Raw genomic sequence first — 24,432 nt, 5'->3', positions numbered from 1 at the left:
TATAGAGTGTGGTGAATGTGATTCACACTATCTTTGTTGCCAATATCACTCCATGTATATATGTTCGTTATCTGCCCGTTGTGAGATCAATGCTGTATATAGTTGCCAATATCACTCCGTGTATATATGTTCACTATCCACCATTGTAAGTGCAGTTGCACTATCCAACCACCAGGGGGAGTCGCTCTGGGAGTACGCGAGAGTTTGTACTGGGCTCCTCTCTTGGCTCCGCCCAGGACTCCTCCCCCTGCGACCGATGTATAAAGATCAGTGCCTTAGAGCCAGCCTGCCAATTCATGGAGTTCAACGACGAATAGGCTGGCTCTGTTGTAAGTGTATTAAAGCCTCTGTTCAGATCCAACTACAGGTGTTCGCTGAATTGATGGTTCCATCATAGAGTTTAAGAGCAGGGAGGTTAGACCACAGTTAGGGTGCAGAGAAGATTTACCAGGATGTTGCCTGGGTGGGAGAGTGTGAGTTATGAAGAGAGATTGGATAGACATGGGGCTGGGTTCTTCTGCCCTGCTCGGAGCAAGATGGCCATGGGGGGGACGCGGACCATCTTAAGGTCCATTGACCTCGGGCAGGAATTTCTGGTCGCAGCCAGAGAATTCCTCCCTTGGATTGTTTTCCTTGGAGCAGAGGAGACTGAAGGGGGACATGATTGAGATGTATAAAATCATGAGGGGCAGAGTAGACAGGAACAAACGTTTTCTTTTGGTGGAGGGATCAACGACCAAGGGGCAGGAGGTTTCGAAGGGATGTGAGGAAAAACATTTTCCTCCAGGGTGTGGTGGGAGTGTGGAACTCACGGCCTGAAAGGGTGGTGGAGGAAGGGACCCTCACAACATTTCAGAAGTATTTAGATGTTCACTCGCGATGCCTTTTCATCCAGACGATGCCTTCCACTGCACGGCGGAGCTGACCGGTGAAGCAATCGTAGATGCAGCACCATCTTCAACCAAAGAGCAGAAGGAAGCTTAATAACCCTGAATGCTCCCTCGAGCATGAAAGGATCATCCATCCTTTCCGCAGCTAACTCCAGATCATTTACGATGCAAAGCTCCGGCCTTTCCCACAGTCAGGATAATTGCATGGTGCGAACAAATTGAGTCAAGATTTTTTTTCACACATTTGCTGCTCTACTGTGTTGCCATTTGGCTTTTGAACCTGTTGCTTGTTGATATATGGGGTTACGTGGAGACACATTCCTGTGGGAATGGGGCCGCCCCAGCCCTCACAAAACTTCACTTCAAAAAAAAAGATGATCGGGTTTTCTTTATACCTCAGAGCTGTTTGTGGGAGCTTGCTGTTCACCAATTGGTTGCCCCATTTCCGCCATCTCAGGAGTAGTGAACTCGCCAACATTGAGGGCATTTAAAAGTTTATTGGATAAGCATATGGGTGATAAGGGCATAGTGTAGGTTAGATGGCCTTTAGTTTTTGTTTTACATGTCGGTGCAACATCGAGGGCCGAAGGGCCTGTACTGCGCTGTATCGTTCTATGTTCTATGTTCTATGTAATAGCGACACATCAGGAAAAGCCTTTTATCGGCACCGTGTACTTTAGGACACCCTGCAGACGTGAAAGGCAATATAGAAATGCAGATTCTTTCTTCCTTTCAACAGGCAGTGGTGCATCTCTTAAACCAAATTTAGCAGGTGGTACTCCAACCTCACCCACTCAACCGGTTCCAAAGGATCCTCGAAGCTGTTTATTTCAAGCAGCAACAATGACGTTGCATTGGATCAGCTGTTAAAAATGTTTCAGTCGCGTCCCAGCCAACGAACGTATATCCTGGAATGTCAACCTTTGTGTTTTTTTTCCAATACTTCAGGGCACTGGCACTCGCTGGATGGAAGAATTTCTCGGAGGAAAAATCTCCCTGGTTTTTTTTTGTTGCATTTCACAAATTCCCCGCCGCAGAGTGTTTACCTGAGGGAAGGTTGGCCAAGGTCTGGAAGTTCCTTTCGACGGGACCACAATGTTGGTGCAGCGCGGGTTGTAGCCCAGTGCCGAGAGGCGTTTGAACAGGGCTACTGCACTGTGCAGGTGTCAGCGGTTGAATAACAGATCACTTTCTTGACCTGCTCGGAATTTGTCGCTCACCGTTCCAGCAGCATTCAATAAAATTCGGTATATCCAAAGGACGGGTCAACGGACAGATGGTGAAAAGTGAGCAAACAGTTTTATTTCAGCTGCTTGGGCCACAGCTGGAGCACTGTGCACAGTTCCTGGGAAGCACAACACAGGACTCAGAGTAAGGGGGTCACCCATTTAAGACAGAGCTGGGAATTCCTTCCCTCCGAGGGTAGTGAATCTGGGATTCTCTACCGTGGAGGGCGGTTTAGTGTATTTAGGCATAGAACAGTACAGCACAGAACAGGCCCCTCGGCCCTCAATGTTGTGCCGAGCCATGATCACCCTACTCAAACCCACGTATCTACCCTATACCCGTAACCCAACAACATCCCCCTTAACCTTACTTTTATTAGGACACTACGGGCAATTTAGCATGGCCAATCCACCTAACCCGCACATCTTTGGACTGTGGGAGGAAACCGGAGCACCTGGAGGAAACCCACGCAGACACGGGGAGGACGTGCAGACTCCGCACAGACAGTGACCCAGCCGGGAACCGAACCTGGGACCCTGGAGCTGTGAAGCATTTATGCTAACCACCATGCTACCCTGCTGCCCTCTTTAAGGCTGAGAGAGACAGATTTTCAATCTGTAAGGGAATCAAGGGTTGTGGGGATAAGGCAAGAACGTGAAGTTGGGAATTATTACATCAGATTAGTCATAATCTCATTGAATGGTGGAGCAGGCTCGATGGGCTGAACGGCCTACTTCTGTTCCCATGTGTTATGTCTTAGGATGTACTGGCCTTGGCAAAAGGTTCACCAGAATCCGATGACTAGGCATCATCACTTTTTGTCTGATCACTTTGATTGTGATCTTTAACATTTGGAAAGGAATTGATAGAAACTTTACACTGGTGCGCGGGTGGGAGGGAGTCCAGGACACGGGGACATCGGGGGCGATTCTCCAATATGGAGCCCAAGTGTTCACGCCATCGTGAACGCCGTCACGTTTCACGACAGTGCGAATCAGGCCCGGGTCCAACAGATTCTGGCCTCCACAGCGGGCCAGCACGGCGCTGGAACGGTTCACGCCGCTCCAGCCTCCTTTCGCAGCGCCAGATGGCTGCCGCGCCAACCTGCGCATGCGCGGAGGGCTTCTCCTGCGCGCCGGCTCTGACTCAGGGTGGCGACGGTGTTCAGGGGCCGGCCGCGCCAGAAAGTAGGCCCGGGGGGGGGGAGAGGCCGGCCCACCAATCAGTGGGCCCGGTGGGGGGGGGGGGGAGGGGGGGGGGGGGGTTGAGAGGCCGGCCCGCCAATCAGTGGGCCCCGATCGTGGGCCAGACCCCGTCGGAGGCTCCCCCCCCCCCCCCCCCCCCCAGTGAAGGAGGCCCCCTCCCCTCCCCACAGGCCGCCCGCCGCGACCGTTCGCGCAGATTTCCCGCCGGCAGCGACCAGGGGTGAACGGCGCCTGCGGTACTCTGTCGTATCGACGTGGCCGCTCGGCCCATACGGGCCGGAGAATCGGCAGCCCCGCCGATTCCAGTGGCCCGCGTCCACTGCCGCTCCAAACGCACCAACGCAAATGGCGGTGATTCTCCGTACCTCGGAGAATCGCGGCCCAGCGCGTGTCTCGGAGAATCTCCCCCCCCCCCCCATCACCTTCAAACCAGAGGTAGGCCATTGTAAGAAATCACCAGATAATCTTTTTATAAAATCCGAAAAAAATGTATTGAATAATACAGGAATAGCTCTCTCTGACTTTCCCTGATAAGTAGAGCTCCCATACCAGCTCATTAAGGTGACAAACAGAAGATGGCGAAGGTCATTTTCTCTCCCAAGGACACATCTCTCGCTCACGGAACTGAAAGAAGGCATTGCTAATGCTGACAGGGAGTTAACTTCATGAGCTTCTTGTGAACCAATTGTCTGAAGTTCAGAAAGGACCGAACAAGTGTTGAGCCACAGAAGATGGCTTCATGGGCATCCGATGGGAATGAGGGGAGCTTATCTGGAATATCGGGCCCTTGTCAACTGAATAAATGATTGGCATAAACTTGCCTGAAATGAGATATATAAACAGAGCCTCAAGAGGGAAAAAGAACATTTTGGATGGAAGTGAGCTTAGTGCTTTGGTCTAACATTATGCCTGGTTCGAGAAAACTTTGGACAGAGGAGAGCTTTTCAAAATGATCCATGGTGGCATCGACCTCACACTTTGGCTAGCTCTAGAAGACTGGATAAAATAGAAGGAACTGCCCCTTCCAACACTTGTCTCGGAGAAGATGAAGACATCCTGATATCTCAGTCAACTCCAGCAGCCAAAGAACAAAGAGACAAGACTAGCAAGCAGACTGGAGATCATCAGCTCCAGCCGTGGAGATCAGCTTCGTCCATCCATTTGTTCGGAGGACACTTGGAACATGGTGTTCAATTCTGGTCACCACAAGGCCAGAAGGATGTGCAGGCTTTGAAGAAGGTACAGAGAGATTTACCAGGATGCTGCCTGGTATGAAGGGCTTCAGCTATGAGGAGAGGTTGGAGAAACTTGGGTTGTTCTCACTGGGACGACGGGGGTTGACCTGATAGAGGTCTACAAAATTATGAGGGGCATAGAGAGAGTGGAGAGTCAGGGGCTTTTTCCCAGGGTGGAAGAGTCAATTACTAGGGGGCATAGGTTTAAGGTGCGAGGGGCAAGGTTTAAAGGAGATGTGCAAGGGAAGTATTTTACACAGAGGGTAGTGGGTGCCTGGAACTCGCTGCCGGAGGAGGTGGTGGAAGCAGGGACGATAGTGACATTTAAGGGGTGTCTTGACAAATACATGAACAGGTTGGGAATAGAGGGATATGGGCCCCAGAAGTGTAAAAGGTTTTAGGCAAGACGGGCAGCATGGTTGGCGCTGGCATGGAGGGACGAAGGGCCTGTTCCTGTGTTGTAATTTTCTTTGTTCTTTTTTTCTTTGTTGACATGGTCATCGTCAGCCATTGAGATCAGCAACCCCTTGTTTCCCCCAACCATTACTCCGATTTGTGACCAGAAAACCATTATCACGTGTTGTGGATCGTACGTCCTTTCTGCCTACTTCGATTCTGCATCATATATAAACTGTTACCGCTCCCTTGGGAAAGCGGGCAGCATAATCAAAGACCCTTCCCACCCAGGTTATTCTCTCTCCCAACCTCCTCAATCAAACAGGAGATACAAAAGTCTGAGAACATGCACTAACAGGTTCAAAAACAGCTTCTTCCCCTCTGTTACCAGACTCCTGAATGACCCTCTTATGGACTGAACTGATCTTTCTACACATCCTCTCTACTGAGTAGTGCTACACTCTGTATGCTTCGCCTGATGTCGATATCTATGTATTTACATTGTGTATTTATGTATATCCTATGTTTTTGCATGCATGTAATGACTGGCTGGACTGTATGCAGAACAATACTTTTGACTGTACCTTGGTACACGTGACAGTAAATCTAAATCTAATCTATATCTACTTAACCAATTTAGTAAACCACTTTGAAATCACTGCTGAATTTTGGAAGCCCATTTTGATAATCTGTGACTCCCGAACTCAAAGCTGGAGAGACACACAAAGGGTGACAACTATGGAACTCTCTCCTGTAACATTCTCAATTAATAATTTTGAATCAGCAATTCATAGATTCACTCCTGTCCCTGATGGTAACCCATGCCCCTACCCACACCATGGACTTGTCTAGCTCCCAGGCCAACTTAAGGCCAATGCACCTCAAAGTATATTCACCTAGTATCCTTGTGAACACCTGCAACCAGTTTAATGTAAAGTCTGAACTGGACAATGTTCAATGTTCATTACGCCTTGCCCACGTGACCTACAATGTATAAATATTGCTTCATTTCTGAACTGGGCAGAGTTAGCTCCGGGGATCTTTCTCTAAGGCCATGCACTCCCAAAGTGGTATGATTGCACAGTGGCTAGCACAGTTGCTTCACAACACCAGGGTTCCGAGTTCGGTTCGCGGCTGTACGGAGTTTGCACGTTCTCCTCGTGTCTGCGTGGGTTTCCTCCGGGTGCTCTGGTTTCCTCCCACAGTCCAAAGGTGTGCAGGTTAGGTAGATAAGCCTTGCTAAATTTCCCTTAGTGTCCAGAAAGAATTGGTTGGGTTACTGGGTTATAGGGATTGGGTGGACGTGTGGTCTTAGATAGGGTGCTCTTTTCAAGAGCTGGTGCAGATTCGATGGGCCAAATGGCCTCCTTCTGCACTGTGAATTCTATGATTCTATAAATTCTATGCTTCTATGATTCAACGCATTGCCTAATAAACAATCGTTCTGTACCTGGGTCTCCTGAGATTATTTTGTGTAATAATCTGCCCCACAACAAAGGACATTAACGCCGACTCAAAAATTTGTGACTCCCATGGTGTGGGTTAAAATCCTCGCTGCAGAGAAAATGGGGTGTGTTTGAACTCAGCAAGCCCTTCAGAAGGTGATGGTGAGATGCTTTCTTTTAGGTACATCCACTATGCTGTTCGGGTGTGGGTTCCAGGATTTTGACCCAGTGATGGTGAAGGAACAGCGATTTATTTACAAGTCATAAGAACATAAGAACTAGGAGCAGGAGTAGGCCATCTGGCCCCTCGAGCCTGCTCCGCCATTCAATGAGATCATGGCTGATCTTTTGTGGACTCAACTCCACTTTCCGGCCCGAACACCATAACCCTTAATCCCTTTATTCTTCAAAAAACTATCTATCTTTACCTTGAAAACATGTAATGAAGGAGCCTCAGCTGCTTCACTGGGCAAGGAATTCCATAGATTCACAACCCTTTGGGTGAAGAAGTTCCTCCTAAACTCAGTCCTAAATCTACTTCCCCTTATTTTGAGGCTATGCCCCCTAGTTCTGCTGTCACCCGCCAGTGGAAACAACCTGCCCGCATCTATCCTATCTATTCCCTTCATAATTCTATATGTTTCTATAAGATCCCCCCGCATCTTTCTAAATTCCTACGAGTGCAGTCCCAGTCTACTCAACCTCTCCTCGTAATCCAACCCCCTAAACTCTGGGATTAACCTAGTTAATCTCCTCTGCACACCCTCCAGTGCAGTATGTCCTTTCTCAAGTAAGGACACCAAAACTGAAAGCAATACTACAGGTGTGGCCTCACTAACACCTTATACAATTGCAGCATAACCTCCCTAGTCTTAAACTCCATCCCTCTAGCAATGAAGGACAAAATTCCATTTGCCTTCTTAATCACCTGTTGCACCTGTAAACCAACTTTCTGTGACTCATGCACTAGCACACCCAGGTCTCTGCACAGCAGCATGTTTTAATATTTTCTCATTTAAATAATAATCCTTTTTTCTGTTATTGCTACCAATATGGATAAGTCAGGGTGGTGAGTGACTTGGAGGGGAACCTCCAGGTGGTGGGGTTCCCAGGTATCTGCTGCTCTTGTCCTTCGAGATGGTAGTGGTCAGGTGGCTGAAAGGTGCTTTCGAAGGAGACTTGTTGAGTTGCTGCAGTGCATCTTGTAGATGGGACACACGACTGACACTGTTTGTCGGTGGTGGAGGGAGTGAATGTTTAAAGTGGTGGATGGGGTGGCAATCAGGCGGGCTCCTTTTTCCTGGATGGTGTTGAGCTTCTTGAGTGTCGTTGGAGCTGCACTCATCCAGGAGAGTATTCCATCATGGTCCTGATTGTAGATGGTGGTCAAGGTTTGGAGAGTCAGGAACTGAATTACTCACAGCAGAATTCCCGGTCTCTAACCTGCTCGTGTAGCCACAATATGTCTATGGCTAGTCCAATTCAATTCCTGGTCACTCCTCACCTCCAGGATGCTGATAGTGCGGGATTTAGTAATGGTAATGCCAATGAACGTCAAGAGGGAATGGCCAGCCTTTCTCTTGCTGAACACAGTCATTGCCTGGCACTTGTGTGGAACTGATGGGCTGGTCTTGCCCACCGTAAAAACACCATTGGCGAGACGGCGACAATGGAAAAATTCATTGACCTCGGACAGGATTCTCAGGTCGCTGGGCGAACATGGCTGGAGAATCCAGCCCAATGTTTCTGTTCCTGTGCATAGGCTAGAGGGGCTGAATGGCTCCCTCATTGCTATATCACCAGCTTCAGGAGCTGAATGATCTCTTACTGTTCCTGTGTAACATCAGCTGAATAATGAAATCGATAATCAGACTTACGTAAGTGTCTTGATCATAAAGTTCAACCACGATGTTGGGTGGGTTATTGGCCGTGATGCTGGGACCACTGAAAATCTCCACCTCATAGAAGATTAGTGTCTGGTCCCAGGTGGGGTTCAAGGTGCCTTTGATAGTGACCGTCGCTTGGCTTTGATGCAGGAACGAGACGATTGCATATGGATCTGTAACAAGACAACGAAAAGGACAGTCAAGTTTACACAAGAGATTCAGAGCACAGTCAGTGTCAGCACACTATGATTTGGTTTTCACGGAGGGCAAAGAAGAGAGCCCAACTGCTATGCATCGCACCTGGTTTTGTGGGGCAAATTGAGATAGAAATGACTGATTTAACAGTGAGATAGTAATTGCATGGGATTCCATAGTGTTCAGTTAAATAGAATCACACAGAGTGTGCAGCAGCAAATTAGACGGGTTCCTGTTGGTGGTAACGCTCCATTTGAGCCTTTTCCCATTCCACTCCCCTCTCAATCCACCTGCCTATCCGTCCATTCCTTTCCCCTGCGATCAATAGATTTAGATTTAGAACAGTACAGCACAGAACAGGCCCTTCGGCCCTCGATGTTGTGCCGAGCAATGATCACCCTACTCACACTCACATATCCACCCTATACCCGTAACCCAACAACTCCCCCTTAACCTTACTTTTTAGGACACTACGGGAAATTTAGCATGGCCAATCCACCTAACCCGCACATCTTTGGACTGTGGGAGGAAACCAGAGCACCCAGAGGAAACCCACGCACACACGGGGAGGATGTGCAGACTCCGCACAGACAGTGACCCAGCCGGGAACCGAACCTGGGACCCTGGAGCTGTGAAGCATTGATGCTAACCACTATGCTACCGTGCTGCCCACAAATTCCTAATTCATGGCTCATCTGAATATTTCAGCAGTCATTTTTAGCTTTGTGAAGATTAAAGTTTAATTGTACAAAATGGAGTAAATGTAACTAAAGTGGCTTCGGGTCTATTACACTTCAAAGGTTGGAGCCATGTGGACTAATGGGGTTCACAGTTAGAAAGGCAAGATCCTAAAATAGCAGTTGAGCTTACTTCGCTGGAGAGCTGGAGATGGTCTCTACGCTAGTTGCAAAGAAGTGCACTCAGAAATATATTTTCTTTTGGGGGTTGGTGAATTCAGTGAATCCTGAAAGGATACATCGCCTTGGAGACAGGTGGCGCTTAAGAAAGTTCCCTGGTTTTAATTTATCTGTGTGTTTGTGGGGAGTGGTCTGCAGCGTGGGAAAAGGGTGGAGACTGAATATGTGCTGCTATTAATGGGCTCCAGGCAATTAGGACTCAGGGAGATCTTGAGGAACTAGGAAGAAGGCGGCAGATCACTGGTTGCATGCTGGAGGCAGGTAGCGTTCAGGAGGAGGAGCGCTGGCGCAGTGGTATTGCCACTGGACTAATAAACCAGAGACCCTGAGTAATGCTCTGAGGACACAAGATCAAATCCCACCACTGCAGATGGTGAAATTTGAATTCATAATAATCTGGAATTAATAGTCTAATGACGACCATGAAACCAATTGCCGATTGTCGTAAAAGCCCACCTGGTTCCCTTTAGATCATAGAATTTACATGCTGAAGGAGGCCATTTGGCCCATCGAGTCTGCACTGGCCCATGGAACGATCACCCGATCTAAGTCCACATCTCCACCCTCTCCCAGTAACCCCCATCTCAGCTTTTTGGAAACTAAGGGCAATCCACCTAACCTGCACGTCTTTGGACTGTGGGAGGAAACCGGAGCACCCGGAGGAAACCCACGCAGACACGGGGAGGATGTGCAGACTCCGCACAGACAGTGACCCAAGCTGGAAATCGAACCTGGGACCCTGGAGCTGTGAAGCAACTGTGCTACCGTGCGGCCTGAGACTCCAGATCCACAGTAACGTGGTTGACTCTTAACCTTCCCCTCAAGGACAATTAGCGATGGGCAATAAATGCTGGCACAGCCTGCGACGCCCACATCCCATGAAGAAATGTTTAAAAAGCTATTTGTAGCTTGGTGTCGTCAGGAGACTGGAGTTCATAGAAACCCAGGGGGGAGTGGGGGGTGAAGATAACTGCTTCTCAAAGAGTTGGCAGTCCGCCAAAAATTAGAGGTGTGAGGGCAGCTTTGTGATTATTGTAGAATGCTGTCTCAGGTGAAGAGATTGAACTTGCAGCTGGCTGGTAGCGTGGCCTAGCAGTTCTGGTACTCAATGTTGTGAGATTGGGAGATTTAATCCCAGCAAGGCAAGTTGTGAAGCTCATTTGTAGCCTCTCTGTGTCCTCCCCACAGCTTACATTCCCACCTAGCTTTGTGTCATCAGCAAACGTGGATCTGCTCACCTCAACCATCAATTTTGCTTGCAAATAGCTGAAGCCCCAGCACTGATTCCTGCGTAACCCTGATATTCACAGCCTGTCAATTTTAAAATACCCTGGGCGCGATTCTCCGCAAATGTGGAGAGTCGTAAAGGCTGCCGTGAAACTGGCCGTGTTTCACGGCAGCCTCCGCGCCCCCTCCCGGGACCCGATTCGCCCCCCCCCGGTCGGGGCTAGCATCGCGGCCCCGGGAAGAACGGCAGCGCGGGTTTAGCGAACGTTCGCTAAGCCCGGCAGTCAAGACTCACGGCGGCTGACGTCATCGCGCATATGCGTCAAACCAGCGCATGCGCGGTCCGTCATGCCCCTCAGCCGCCCCGCGGACTGATCCTGCGGGGCGGCGGAGGGACAAAGAGTGCGCGGGAATTGGACCCGCTGCCCGTGCAGCGGTGGGCACCGATCGCAGGCCCATGCCACCCTTGGCACGGCCGTGGTGCGGGCGTGCCAATCGGTGGCATGGTTGTGCAGAACAGCACTTTGCGGCCGTTTTCACGAACGGTGAGAGCAGATGTGTTTAAATTCGTGAAAACGGCCGTAAAGGCCTGGGAAATCGGCCCATCAGATAGGGAAGAATCGCTGTTCGCCGTAAAAAAACGGCGAGCAGCGATTCGTGTCGTGGGGCAGCCATGGGGGGGGAGAATAGCGGGAGGTCGGGAAAAATGTCGGGAAGGCCCTCCCGCTATTCTCCGACCCGTCGTGGGGGGCAGAGAATCACGCCCCCAGTTTATCCCCACTCTTTGTCTCCTGTCTACTAACTAATCCTCTGATGTGTGATGTACTTTGGGACAATGCAGGCTGCAACTGGATGCAGCATTAACCAAAAGATACTCTAGACCTTGAAGTAAGTTCAATGTGATTTATTGAACCATGAACACAGTTCTCTATAAGTTTGACTCACTTGCTAATCTTGCTATAGTGACTCAGTCTAACTAACCAGTCTGCTCTAAGCCACGTGGTGGGTGTGATGCTTCTGATCTGCCCCTGTCCTACTCCCTAAGTGTCGCCTGTGGAAAGAGACAGAGCATGTGTGCCCTGTCATTTTATATGGGTTGTGTAATGCCCCCTTGTGGTAGCGTCACCTCTGGATGTCTTGACTACCTATTGGTCGTGTCCTATTCTCTGTGTTCATTAGCTGTGTGTCTGCATGTCATGACATCTCTGGTGCTCCCTCTAGTGTTTACTTAGTCGTAGTGTATTTACATTAACCCCTTGTGTATTTACAGTGATGCATGTCACCACATCCTCTATCCATGCTAAGACATGATCATCAACTGTCTTTCCCTGTCAGGTACATTGTTTAGCTCGCTTGGCTAGACAACTGTTTTGTGATGTAGAGCGAGACCAGCAGTGTGGGTTCAATTCCCGCCCCGGCTGAGGTTATTCATGAAGGCCCCGCCTTCTCAACCTTGCCCCTCGCCCGAGGTGTGATGACCCTCAGGTTAAATCACCACCAGTCAGCTCTCCCCCTCAAAGGGAAAAGCAGCCTCTCACTCCAGTTTTTAGACAGTGCGGTGTTACATTTTCTAACTTCCAATCACTGGGACCATTTTAGAATCGAGGGAATTTTGGAAAATCATGGGCGAAATTCTCCGACCCCCCGCAGGGTCAGAGAATCGCCCGGGGCCGCCGAAAATCCCGCCCCTGCCGTGGCAAAAATTCTCCGCCACCCGGGAATTGGCCGGGGCGGGAAACACCACCCGCCGATCGGCGAGCCCACTGCGGCGATTCTCCGGCCCGCGATGGGCCAAAGTCCCGCCGCTGGGAGGCCTCTCCCGCCGCCGTGGTTTGAACCACCTCTAGTGGTGGCGGGATCTAATGGCGATGGTCCAATCGCCCCGCGCCCCCCAGGACCCCGGGGAGTACCTCCACGGTGGCCAGGCCCGCGATCGGGGCCCACCGATCGGCGGGCGGGCCAGTGCTGTGGGGGGGGCACTCTTTTTCTTCCACAGCCGCCACGGCCTCCACCATGGCGGAGGCGGAAGAGAATCCCCCAGCGCGCATGCGCCGGTGGTGACGTCAGCGGCAGCTGATGCACCGGCACATGCGCGAACCGCCGAAGGCCTTTCGGCCTGCCCCAGCTCTGGGTGTCAAAGGCTGCTGGAGCCAGTTTGGGCGCCAGTCGGTGTGGTGCCAAACACTCCGGCGCAGGCCTAGCCCCTCAATGTGAGGGCTTGGCCCCTAAAGATGCGGAGAATTCCGCACTTTGGGGAGGCCCGACGCCGGAGTGGTTGGCGCCACTCCACTACGCCGGGGCGCCACTCCACTACGCCGGGACCCCCCCCCCCCCCCGCCCCGCCGGGTAGGGGAGAATCCCGCCCCATATCTGGAAAGCTATCTCTGAACTCTAGGATTTAGACCATCAGATCCTGGAGCTTTGTTAACGTTAAGGGGCTGAATGGTTTCTTCCTGTTCCTATGCTTCACAGCGCTTGAGGAAGAGTAAGTTGTCAGTCTTGTTTTTTTATTCATGCATGGAGTTGCTGGAGTTGCTGATACAGTCAGCATTTGTTGTCCATCTCTAATTGCCCTTGAACTGAGTGACTTGTTCGGCCATTTCAGAGTCAATCACCTTGCTGTGGGTCTGGAGTCACATGTAGGCCAGACCGGGTAAGGACGGCAGATTTCCTTCCCAAAAGGACATTAGTGAACCAGATGGGTTTTTCCAACAATTGACAATGGTTTCATGGTCATCATTAGACATTTACTTCCAGATCTGCCGTGGTGGGATTCGAACCCGCGTCCCCAGAGCATTACTCTGCGTCTCTGGATTACTAGCCCAGTGACGATACCACTGTGCCACTGCCTCTCCTCTACACAGGACTCCAGGCCCCACTCTAATGGTTAACTCTCAATCCCCCCCAAGGCAATTAGGGATAAGGCAATCAATAGCTATCAGAGCTTCCCAGATGTAAAGGTGAATCAAGCGGTGAGCCTTGGTTTTGATACCTCCTGTATACCTGGCCATTCTGCCGCACCTGTTCTGATTCACCTGCCAACACGTAACAGGTCAGCGAGCAGAAATGGGCAGGGAGTGGGGCTGTAAACCCAGTCTTTGGGGACCAGCTTGCTGACAACACTGTCCAATGCCTTTTCCCTTGATTTCCCTTAACTTGGCGCCTTGCGTAAAATGACCTGTCGAATCGCTTCTAGCCACCTTGCCACAGCCTCGCCACGCCCCCCCCCCCCCCCACCCCGCCCCTCCCCATTCCCTCATCCTCCACCTCAACCCTCTCCCGCCCATCAGTCGACCTGAAGGGGACCAATTCACACGACCATGTGGAGAGACGAGGTGGGTGCTGCCAAAAATATATATATTTTTTAAAAACCTGAGGTAAAACCACACAAAATTAAAGAGAAACGTGACACAGGGAGAGGAGGTGTTAATTTTTCCATGTGTGAAAATCATTGACTATTTTTTTTTGATGCAAAGCAAGGAACGATTTGTGGAGTTGGGGGTGGGGGGGAGCTCTTTTTTTTCAATCTGAGGTCATTAGGTTTCAACTGGAAGAATTTCCAGCAGTCCCCAGTTGGGCTGCTTTTCACAATAAACAAGAATATATCTACATATAAAACCCCTCACTGGCAGGGATTTGGAAAGGATCTTAAATGTTGCAGCTCGTACAGAGAGCTCTCAATCACTGTCACTGTCTATAAACGGCAGTGAAGGAAAGAGAGCATTTTTTTTTGAAAAGGAACTTTCTTTCCACAGCCCGCACGCACTGACCTCTCCAACCAACACCAGTTCAAAGCACAAGCTGGGATTTTCCAGTCGTAGGTTGGATTTCCTCCCCCTTTCCTCCTCTGAGTTTAACTTTAATGACTTTTCCCAGTGCGGCCGTTAGCTTCCACGTTTTCCTTGTTACAGGTCCTGATCTTTTCCTCTCTCGCCCTCCCCTTCTGTTTGTGGACCACCCACCCGCGGACTCTTGTTGAAAAGGGGAAACCCCTCGTACAGCCTTGCAGCGTCGATTCCGGACAAGGCAGCCCTGCCTGATCTTGAGGGCGGGCTCCTGGGCAGACGGTTGTGGTTTGACTACCCACTCCGGGGACATGCGCCCATAATCTAGGCCCCGCACTCCCAGGGCGGCGCTGAAGGAGTGCCGCTCCGTCAGAGAGGCTGTCTCTCAGAATAGCCCTCCAATGAAGAGGGGGCGATGAAGAATGGTATTGTCACTGGACTGGTAATCTAGAGACCCAGGGTAATTATCGGTAGGCCCGAGTTCGAATCCCACCGCGGCAGATGGTGATATCTGAATTCAACCAAAATAATCCAGAATTAAAATCTAATGGTGACCGTGAGTCACTTGTCATTAAAGAAGACACCTGGGCCGGGATTCTGAGACCCCGCGCCGGGTCGGAGAATCGCCAGGGGGGGGGTGCGAGAATAGCGCCACGCCGCCCTGATGCCGGCTCGCTAATTCTCCGCCGGCGATTCTCTGGTGCCCTCGGGATCGCCGCCAAGTCGGTCGGGGGCCGTTGAAAGCGTCCCCCCCCCCCGCCGGCGATTCTCCGGGCCTCGACAGGCCGTGTGCCCACCGAGTTCAGCCGAGTCCCCCCCCCGGCATGGGTTACGTATGGTCCCACCCAGAGTTCTGTCTGCGGGGGCCGTCCTCGTGGGGGTGACGGGGGTCCAACCCCAGGGGGACTCCACGGTGGCCTGGCCCGCGATCGGGGCCTACCGATCGGCGGGCGGGCAAGTTCCGTGGGGGCCTGTGTCCCTCCTTGCCGGGCCCCTGTAGGGCTCTGCCATATTGCCCGCAGGCCGGCGCAGAGACGAGAACCCACGCGCATGTGCAAACTCACGCTGGCCGTGGCGCAAATGCGCGAACTTGCGCTGGCCGTGGCGTGTTGCCCGAACTCACGCCAGCCGTGGCTCCCCGGCTTTCGGGTGCCAGAGCTGTGGACACCACTCCAGCAGCGTACTAGCCCCCTAGGAAGGGGTAGATACCTGCCACTTGAGGCCCGTTAACACTTTTCACACCGGCGTCAGAACTTGGCCGCGAGATTGGAGAATCCCGGCCCTGGTTCACTAATATCACTGAGTCTGCTCTGCTTACCGTTGGAAAGGAGTTCTCCAAACGTGCGGACCAATATAATTCCCTCAACTAACAGAACTGAAGAAAAAGATGATACTGTCGTTGTCATGTTATTATTATTGGGGGGGTCTTCCTGTGCAAATTAACACCTGCTTTTTCTACCTTACGGCAGTGACTACATTTGTAAAAGTACTTGTTTGGTGGATGTTGTGAAAGGCGCTATGGGAATGCAAAATTTTCTTACGCCAAGGATGCAAAATTAATGAACTAATTCTGCCTTCTTCAATTACCAAAGATTACCTCAGAACAATGTGTACTGTATTGGTCTCCTTATTTAAGGAACGAAGCAGTTCAGAGGAGTTTTAATGGACTATTACCTGGAATGGGTGAGTTGTCTGATGGAGTAAGATTGGAGAGGCTAGACCTGTATCCACTGGAGTTCAGAAGAGTAAGAGGTGGCTGGATTGATCCTGAGGGGTCTTGACAGGGTGGATGCAGAGAGGAAATTTTCTCTTGTGGGGGAACCTAGAAAGAGGGATGCTATCTAGGGCAGAGACGAGGAGAAATGCTTTCTCTCCGAGGGCCGTGAGCTTTTAGAGTTCTCTTCCTCAGATGCCGATGGAGGCAGGGCCGAGGCGGATAGGTTCTTCATTAACAAGGGGATGATGAGTTATCAGGGATAGGCAGGAATGTGGGGTAGTCAGGTGGAGCAGGCTTGAGGGGCCGAATGGTCTACTTCTGCCCCGAATTCGGATGTTCGGAGTATTTGAAGCTTCCTTACTGTCATGTGACAGTACCTTTAATCATGTGAAAGTGCCTTTAAGAAATGTACCTTTTAGAAATAGGTGTTTATCAGTGATGTCAGAGTGTGGGTGGGGCTGGGCTGTCTGTCAGCTTTTTACTTTCATTTTAGGCGGTCTGCTGCCTGATTTAGTTTTGTTTTCTGTGTTGGAGTTGAAGCCAGACAGAGCAAGTGTACTGTTGATCTCTCCGCCATGAAAAGACTATCTCTTGATCATTTGGTGAATTCAGAATTATAAATGTTTTCAGTAGTGACTCTAACCTAATGTGCTTCTGTTAAAGGTTATGTTTTTTGTAAGTCTTCTCGATGTTAAAAGGACAGCTTACGGATTACTTAGTATTGTAGTATTTGGGGGTTGTATTTGAATTAATGCTTGCTAAGATGTTCACTGTATGTTTAAAAAGGTTAACTTGAGTTCATAGAATAAACATTCTTTTGCTTCAAAAAACACTTTTCCATTTCTGCTGTACTACACCTGTAGAGTGGGCCGTGTGCTCCCCATACCACAATCTATGATTGGGTCAGGTGAACTCCATGATACACTTTGGGGTTCTCTAAATCCTGGCCCATAACATTACGTAGAACTGTGAAGGCAGACAGGGACTAGTTAATATGCGACAAGATGACCCTCTGACAGTACTGCACTGGCATCACCAGGTTAAGTCTCCACAGCTGGAACTGACCTCGAGGGTTACCTAATGAAACAAGGGTTACATTTTATCAGCAATCCTTTAAACTTCTAGTCAGAGAACCTTAATTCCTGAATTTGTTTCTGAGCAATGGGTCTTTCTTTTAGTCATTCATGGCATGTGCCTGTCGTGGCAAGGCCAACATTTTTTGCCCATCCCTAATTGGCCTTGAGGAGATGATAATGAGCCGCCATCTTGAATATAGCTGGGCAGCACGATGGCACAGTGGTTAGCACTGCTGCTTCACAGCTCCAGGGTCCCGGTTTCGATTCCCGGCTTGGGTCACTGTCTGTGCGGAATCTGCACGTTCTCCCCGTGCCTGCGTGGGTTTCCTCCGGGTGCTCCGGTTTCCTCCCACAGTCCAAAGATGTGCGGGTTAGATGGCTTGGTCATGCTCAAGTTGCCCCTTTTGTGTCCATAGTTGTGCAGGTTAGATGGGGTTACGGGGATACCGCAGGAGGGTGAGTCTAGCTGGGGTGCTGTTTCTGAGTGTCTGTGCAGACTCGATGGGTCAAATGGCCTCCTTCTGCACTTTTTAAAACATTCATTTCTGGGATGTAGACATCGCTGGTTGGGCCAGCTTTTGTTGCCCATCCCTAATTGCCCTTCAGAAGGTGGTGGTCAGCTGCCTTCTTGAACCGTTGCAGTCCCTGAGGTATAGGTATGCCCACTGTGCTGTGCAGAAGGGATTTTGATCCAATGACTGTGAAGGAACAGCGATTCTCAAGTCGGGGTGGTGAGTGACTTGGAGGGGAACCTCCAGGTGATGGGGTTCCCAGGCATCTGCTGCTCTTGTCCTTTAGATGGTAGTTACCTTGGCGAGTAACTGCAGTGCATCTTGTAGATGGTACACACGGCTGCCATTGTTAGTCGGTGGTGAAGGGTTTGAATGTTTGTGGAAGGGGGAGCAATCAAGCGGGGCTGCTTTGTCCTGGATGGTGTTGAGTTTCTTGAGTGTTGTTGGGGCTGCACTCACCCAGGCAAGTGGAGAGTGTTCCATTACACTCCTAACTTGTGCCTTGTAGATGGTGGACAGGCTCTGGGGGGGAATCAGGAAGTCAGTTACTCACCACAAGATTCCTAGCCTTTGACTTGCTCTGGTAGCCACAGTATTAATATGAAATGAAAATCGCTTATTGTCACGAGTAGGCTTCAATGAAGTTACTGTGAAAAGCCCCTAGTCGCCACATTCCGGCGCCTGTTCAGGGAGGCTGGTACGGTATGGCTAGTCCAGTTCAGTTTCTGATCAATGGTAAACCCCAGGATGTTGATTGTGGGGGATTCAGCGATGGTAAAGCCATTGAATGTCAAGGGGTGATGGTCAGATCCTCTAATGTAGGAGATGGTCATTGCCTGGCACATGTGTGGCGTGAATATAATTTGCCACTTGTTGGTCCAAGGCAGGATATGGTCCAGGTCTTGCTGCCCTCAGGGATTCTTTTTTTTAATGTTTCTAATCGTCATGATATGCAAACATGTAACCAATGAACACTCAGAATAGGACACAACCAATGGGGAGTCAGGACACTCAGAGGTGGCATCATCACAAGGGGCATGACATAAACACGATAAAAGGGATGAGGCACTCACACCCGGCCTCTTTCCACAGACAGACATCTAGAGAGTCAGGGTTGATCAGCAGCATCACACCCCAGCACGTGGCTTAGAGCAAGCTGGTACAGTTAGACTGAGTTACTACAGTTAGATTAGCAGAGAGTCGAACTCATTTCAGAACTGTGTTAATAGTTCAATAAACATTTCAGAGTCTGGAGCATCCTTTAGTTAAGACTGCATCAAATAGCAGCCAGTGTTATCCGAAGCAGCAGAACACAACACCAATTAAGGGGCCATTTAGCGAGGCCAATCCACCTACCCTGCACATCTTTGGGTTATGGGAGTGAGACCCATGCAGACATGGGCAGAATTTGCAAACTCCACACAGACAGTGACCGGGGGCTGGGGTCGAACCTGGGTCCTCAGTGCCGTGAGGCAGCAGTGCTAACCACTGCGCCACCGTGCCACCCCCACTGAATGAATTCTGTGTCTATGAGTGGCTTGCTAAGCCATTTCAGAGGGCAGTTCAGAGTCAGCCACATTGCTGTGGGTCTGGAGTCACGTGTAGGCCAGACCAGGTAAGGACGGCAGATTTCCTCCCCTCAAGGACATTAGTGAACCAGATCGGTTTTTCATGACAATCCAGTCGTTTATTGGACACGATTACAAACACTCGTTAATTTTAAACTCCAGATTTATTTAACTGAATTAAATCTCCAGGGTGGGATTTGAACTGGTGACTGAATCATTAGTCCCTGAATTACAAACCCAGAAACATCACCACAATATTCCTGGCTTCTATATTTCCAAATACCTCTGCCGATTTGTAGGCAGCACAATTGCTTCACAGCCCCAGGGTCCCAGGTTCGATTCCCGGCTTGGGTCACTGCCTGTGCGGAGTCTGCACATCCTCCCCGTGTGTGCATGGGTTTCCTCCGGGTGCTCCGGTTTCCTCCCACAGTCCAAAGATGTGCAGGTTAGGTGGATTGGTCATGATAAATTGCCCTTAGTGTTGGGTGGGGTTACTGGGTTATGGGGATAGGGTGGAGGTGTTGACCTTGGGTAGGGTGCTCTTTCCAGGAGCCGGTGCAGACTCGATGGGCCGAATGTCCTCCTTCTGCACTGTAAATTCTATGATAATCTATGATTATGCTGTTGTCAATCACACTCAGTGAAGATGGCCTGGTTTCTTTTGGCCTAATTGTGAGAACCATCCAGCTGGGATGGTCTCCGGGAGCGTTCTGCTGTCTGACTGTTTGATCTCTGCCAGAAAAGCCATTGGTGCCACAGAAGGTTTCATGCGTCACCCTTCCCCCATCTGTCTGCGTCTGGGCTCAGTCACTGCATAAACATTCTGCCTTTCACACCTGGAGTCTCTACCCATCCAATGTGTCCTGAGGCAACTTTATCCCTGCTCTTAAGTTCTGCTGGGGCCAGGTTTCCACATGTGGGAGCCCAAAACTAGGGGTCATAAATATAAGACAGTCATTCATACAGCCAAAAGGCAACTGCGGAGAAACTTTACGATGCAGAAACTTGGGAGAATGTGGAACCCGGGACCACAAGGAGTAGTTGAAGCAAATAGCAGGGTGGGATTTCAAAGTAAGATATATAAACACATTAGTGGGAAAGAATTAGAAGGATAGGCTGATATAGTTGGATGTGGGGGGGCTTAGAGGAGACTCATGTGGAGTATAAACAATAGCGTAAATGGGCCAATTGGCATGTTTCAGTGTTGAAGGCTCTTGGGTAATCCCATGCCCTCCCGCTCCAATGCCATCCATTTTTTTTTCTCCCAGTTCAGCTTTCCCGGAGCGATTCCTCAGCATGATTAACTCTCAAATAACCATCACCATCTAGAATGTTCCAAAAGACTTCACGATTTCCACTCAGATCTGCAGATCGACATTCCTTCCTCACTGGAATATATTCATTGGACATTTCTCAGCCGGAGCCTTGTGGTTAATTCGGGATACTACACAGCAGAAAGGACATTGGAGATGGTGAACTTTACATGAACTTTCCCTCCCAATGTAACTGTCTCAATCCCAAACTAATCCCAGTCTCTCCATAGCCTGCATCAATCCCAAATTAATTCCACTACCCCACTCTCTCCCCATAGCCCTGTATCAATCCCAAACTAATCCCACTGTCCCACTCTCTCTCCTTAGCCCTGTATCAATCCCAAACTAATCCCACTGTCCCACTCTCTCTCCTTAGCCCTGCATCAATCCCAAATTAATTCCACTACCCCACTCTCTCGCCTTAGCCCTGTATCAATCCCAAACTAATCCCACTGCCCCACTCTCTCCCCATAGCCCTGTATCAATCCCAAACTATTCCCACTGTCCCACTCTCTCTCCTTAGCCCTGTATCAATCCCAAACTAATCCCACTGCCCCACTCTCTCCCCATAGCCCCGTATCAATCCCAAACTAATCCCACTGCCCCACTCTCTCCCCATAGCCCTGTATCAATCCCAAACTAATCCCACTGCCCCACTCTCTCCCCATAGCCCTGTATCAATCCCAATCTAATCCCAGTGCTCCTCATAACCCTGTTTCAATCCCAAACTAATCCCACTGCCCCACTCTCTCCCCATAGCCCTGTTTCAATCCCAAACTTATCCCACTGCCCCACTCTCTCCCCATAGCCCTGTATCAATCCCAAACTAATCCCACTACCCTATTCCCTCCCCATGTTACTGTCTCAATCCCAAACTAATCCCAGTCTCTCCATAGCCTGCATCAATCCCAAACTAATTCGACTACCCCACTCTCTCGCCTTAGCCCTGAATCAATCACAAACTAATCCCACTGTCCCACTCTCTCTCCTTAGCCCTGTATCAATCCCAAACTAATCCCACTGTCCCACTCTGTCTCTTTAGCCCTGTATTAATCCCAAACTAATCCCACTGCCCCACTCTCTCCGCATAGCCCTGTATCAATCCCAATCTAATCCCACTGCCCCACTCTCTCTCCCCATAGCCCTGTATTAATCCCAATCTAATCCCACTGTCCTACTCTCTCTCCTTAGCCATGTATCAATCCCAAACTAATCCCATTGCCCCACTCTCTCCCCATAGCCCTATATCAATCCCAAACTAATCCCACTCTCCCCATAGCCCTGTATCAATCCCAAACTAATCCCTCTGCCCCACTCTCTCCCCATATCCCTGTATCAACCCCAAACTAATCCCTCTGCCCCCCTCTCTCCCCATAGCCCTGTATCAATCCCAAACTAATCCCACTGCCCCGCTCTCTCCCCATAGCCCTGTATCAATCCCAAACTAATCCCACTGCCCCACTCTCTCCCCATAGCCCTGTATCAATCCCAAACTAATCCCACTGCCCCACTCTCTCCCCATAGCCCTGTATCAATCCCAAACTAATCCCACTGTCCCACTCTCTCCCTATCTCTAATTCAAATATTGGGTTCTTTTTACAAAACAAATGTTAAGCTACTACAGAAAGTTCAAGAATGATTTCCTTGACACCAAAAACTGCGAGTTGTTTTCAATCAGTAAGATTGAACAGGTTTATATTTCCACTTCCAGAAAAGAGAAGGCTGATGGATGGTATTGCATTTGATTATCAGGGTTGTGGAATGATAGGGTGAACATTGAGAAGATCTTTCCACTTGCAGGTCACAGCCCATTTTGGGGCCATCACTATGAAGTGGTCACGGATTAATCTAATGGAGTATCCAGGAGAAACTCCTGTCATGTCCCAGAATATTTGACAGGAAAAGTATGAAGGGTAGAGAGGAGGAGTTTCTGAAGTGTGTTCAGGAGAATGTTCGAGGATTGTTACATTTCCAGCCCAGAGAGGAAGGAGGCATTACTGGATCTGAGTTTTTGAGAATTAGATGGGTCAAGTGGATCATGTGTCAGTAGGGAATAGTGATCATAATATCATATTGTTTAGGTTTGCTCTGGAAAATGACATGGATCAATCCAAAATAATAATAATTAATCAGAGGCGGGGGTGGGTGTGGCAATTTCAGTGGGGCGAGACAGATCTGACCCAGGTAAATTGTAATCAAAGATTGGCAGGCGAAACTATAATAGCACAATGGGCTTGAAAGACGACATGCCTGAGTTACATTCAAGATGCATTCCCACAAGGGGAAAAGGTGGGACAAACAAAGCCAGTGCTTGCTAGATGACAAAAGAGATAGAGAGTAATGTAAAGAAGAAAAAGGGTGTGCATAACAGATATCAGGTTGATCGGAGAGGCGAGACCAGGTTACAAAAATAGAGGGGATTTGAGAAAGTAAATAAGAGAGGCAAGGAGAGAGTACGAGAAGAAACTGAACTGACATAAAAGGAGATCTTAAAGTCTTCTGAAAACATACAATGAAGCATATAAAGAGGGAGTAAGAGGAGGACTGGAATCAAGGGGCAGCACGGTAGCATGGTGGTTAGCATAAATGCTTCACAGCTCCAGGGTCCCAGGTTCAATTCCCGGCTGGGTCACTGTCTGTGCGGAGTCTGCACGTCCTCCCCGTGTGTGCGTGGGTTTCCTCCAGGTGGTCCGGTTTCCTCCCACAGTCCAAAGATGTGCGGGTTAGGTGGATTGGCCATGCTCAATTTCCCGTAGTGTCCTAATAAAAGTAAGGTTAAGGGGGGGTTGTTGGGTTACGGGTATAGGGTGGATACGTGGGTTTGAGTAGGGTGATCATTGCTCGGCACAACATTGAGGGCCAAAGGGCCTGTTCTGTGCTGTACTGTTCTATGTTCTATGTTCTAAGTAGAGACCAAAAGGGGGACCCATGAATGGAGGCAGAGGGCGTGGTTGAGATACCAAATTCATACTTTTGCATCTGTCTTTATCAAGGAGGAAAATGCTACCTAAGATGTAAAGAAAGAGAAAGTAGTTCAGACACTGGATTGGCTGAAAATTGATGGTTGATGTATTTTAAAAAGGACTTAAAGTTGATGAATTTACCAGAACAAGATGGGATGGATCTGAGGATATTCAGGGAAGTAGTAACATGGAACGTGCAGAGGCATTGGCCATAATCTTCCCATCTTCCTTAGGTACAGGGATGGCGACAGAGGAATGAAAATGTTACCCCTTGATCGACAGAGGATGAGAGGATGAACTCAGCAACCACGGGTCTGCCCGTTTAACCTCGTTGGCTACAGAACATTCATCCAATAAAAAATTAACACAGGTTTAAGATAAGGGGCCCTGAAGGGCAATTATTTCACACACAGGGTGCTGAGTGTCGAGAACGAGCTGCCAGAGGCAGTAGTAGAGGTGGGTACAATTTTGACTTTTAAAAAGCATTCAGACAGTTATATGGGAAAGCTGGGTATAGAGGGTCATCGGCCAAACGTGGGCAACTGGGATTAACATCGTGGTAAAAACTGGACAGCACGGACAAGTTGGGCCGAAGGGCCTGTTTTCATGCTGTCAACTTTTATGACTCTATGACCCAATTTGGACAAGTGTGTGCAGATTAATTAAGGAAAGTTAGCATGGATTTGTTCAGGGTAACTTGTGTTTAACTAACTTAACTGAGTTTTTGATGAGATAACAGCGATGGTTCATGAGGGCAATGTGGATGGGCTTCGGAAAGGCATTTGATAAAGTAAATAACTGGGCTTGTCAGCATAGTTAAAGCCCATGGCATAAAAGGGACAAGTAACAACATGAATACAAAGTTGGCTGAGTAG

The 24,432-nt window shown here is 49.5% G+C and overlaps 1 protein-coding gene across 1 annotated transcript in view; it reads right to left on the bottom strand.

Annotated features, from left to right (window-relative positions):
• The window catches only part of dysf (dysferlin, limb girdle muscular dystrophy 2B (autosomal recessive)), a 450,750-nt gene that overhangs the window by 106,273 nt on the left and 320,045 nt on the right, over window positions 1-24,432 (bottom strand). The window contains exon 33 of the mRNA XM_038793128.1: window positions 8,276-8,457. Coding sequence (XP_038649056.1) covers window positions 8,276-8,457 — 182 coding nt within the window. The remainder of the gene's footprint in view (window positions 1-8,275; window positions 8,458-24,432) is intronic.

Source organism: Scyliorhinus canicula, chromosome 3, assembly GCF_902713615.1.
Source record: "Scyliorhinus canicula chromosome 3, sScyCan1.1, whole genome shotgun sequence".
Classification (NCBI taxonomy): domain Eukaryota; kingdom Metazoa; phylum Chordata; class Chondrichthyes; order Carcharhiniformes; family Scyliorhinidae; genus Scyliorhinus; species Scyliorhinus canicula.
Note: the sequence above shows the minus strand (reverse complement) of the source record. Positions and strands in the feature narration are given on the sequence as shown.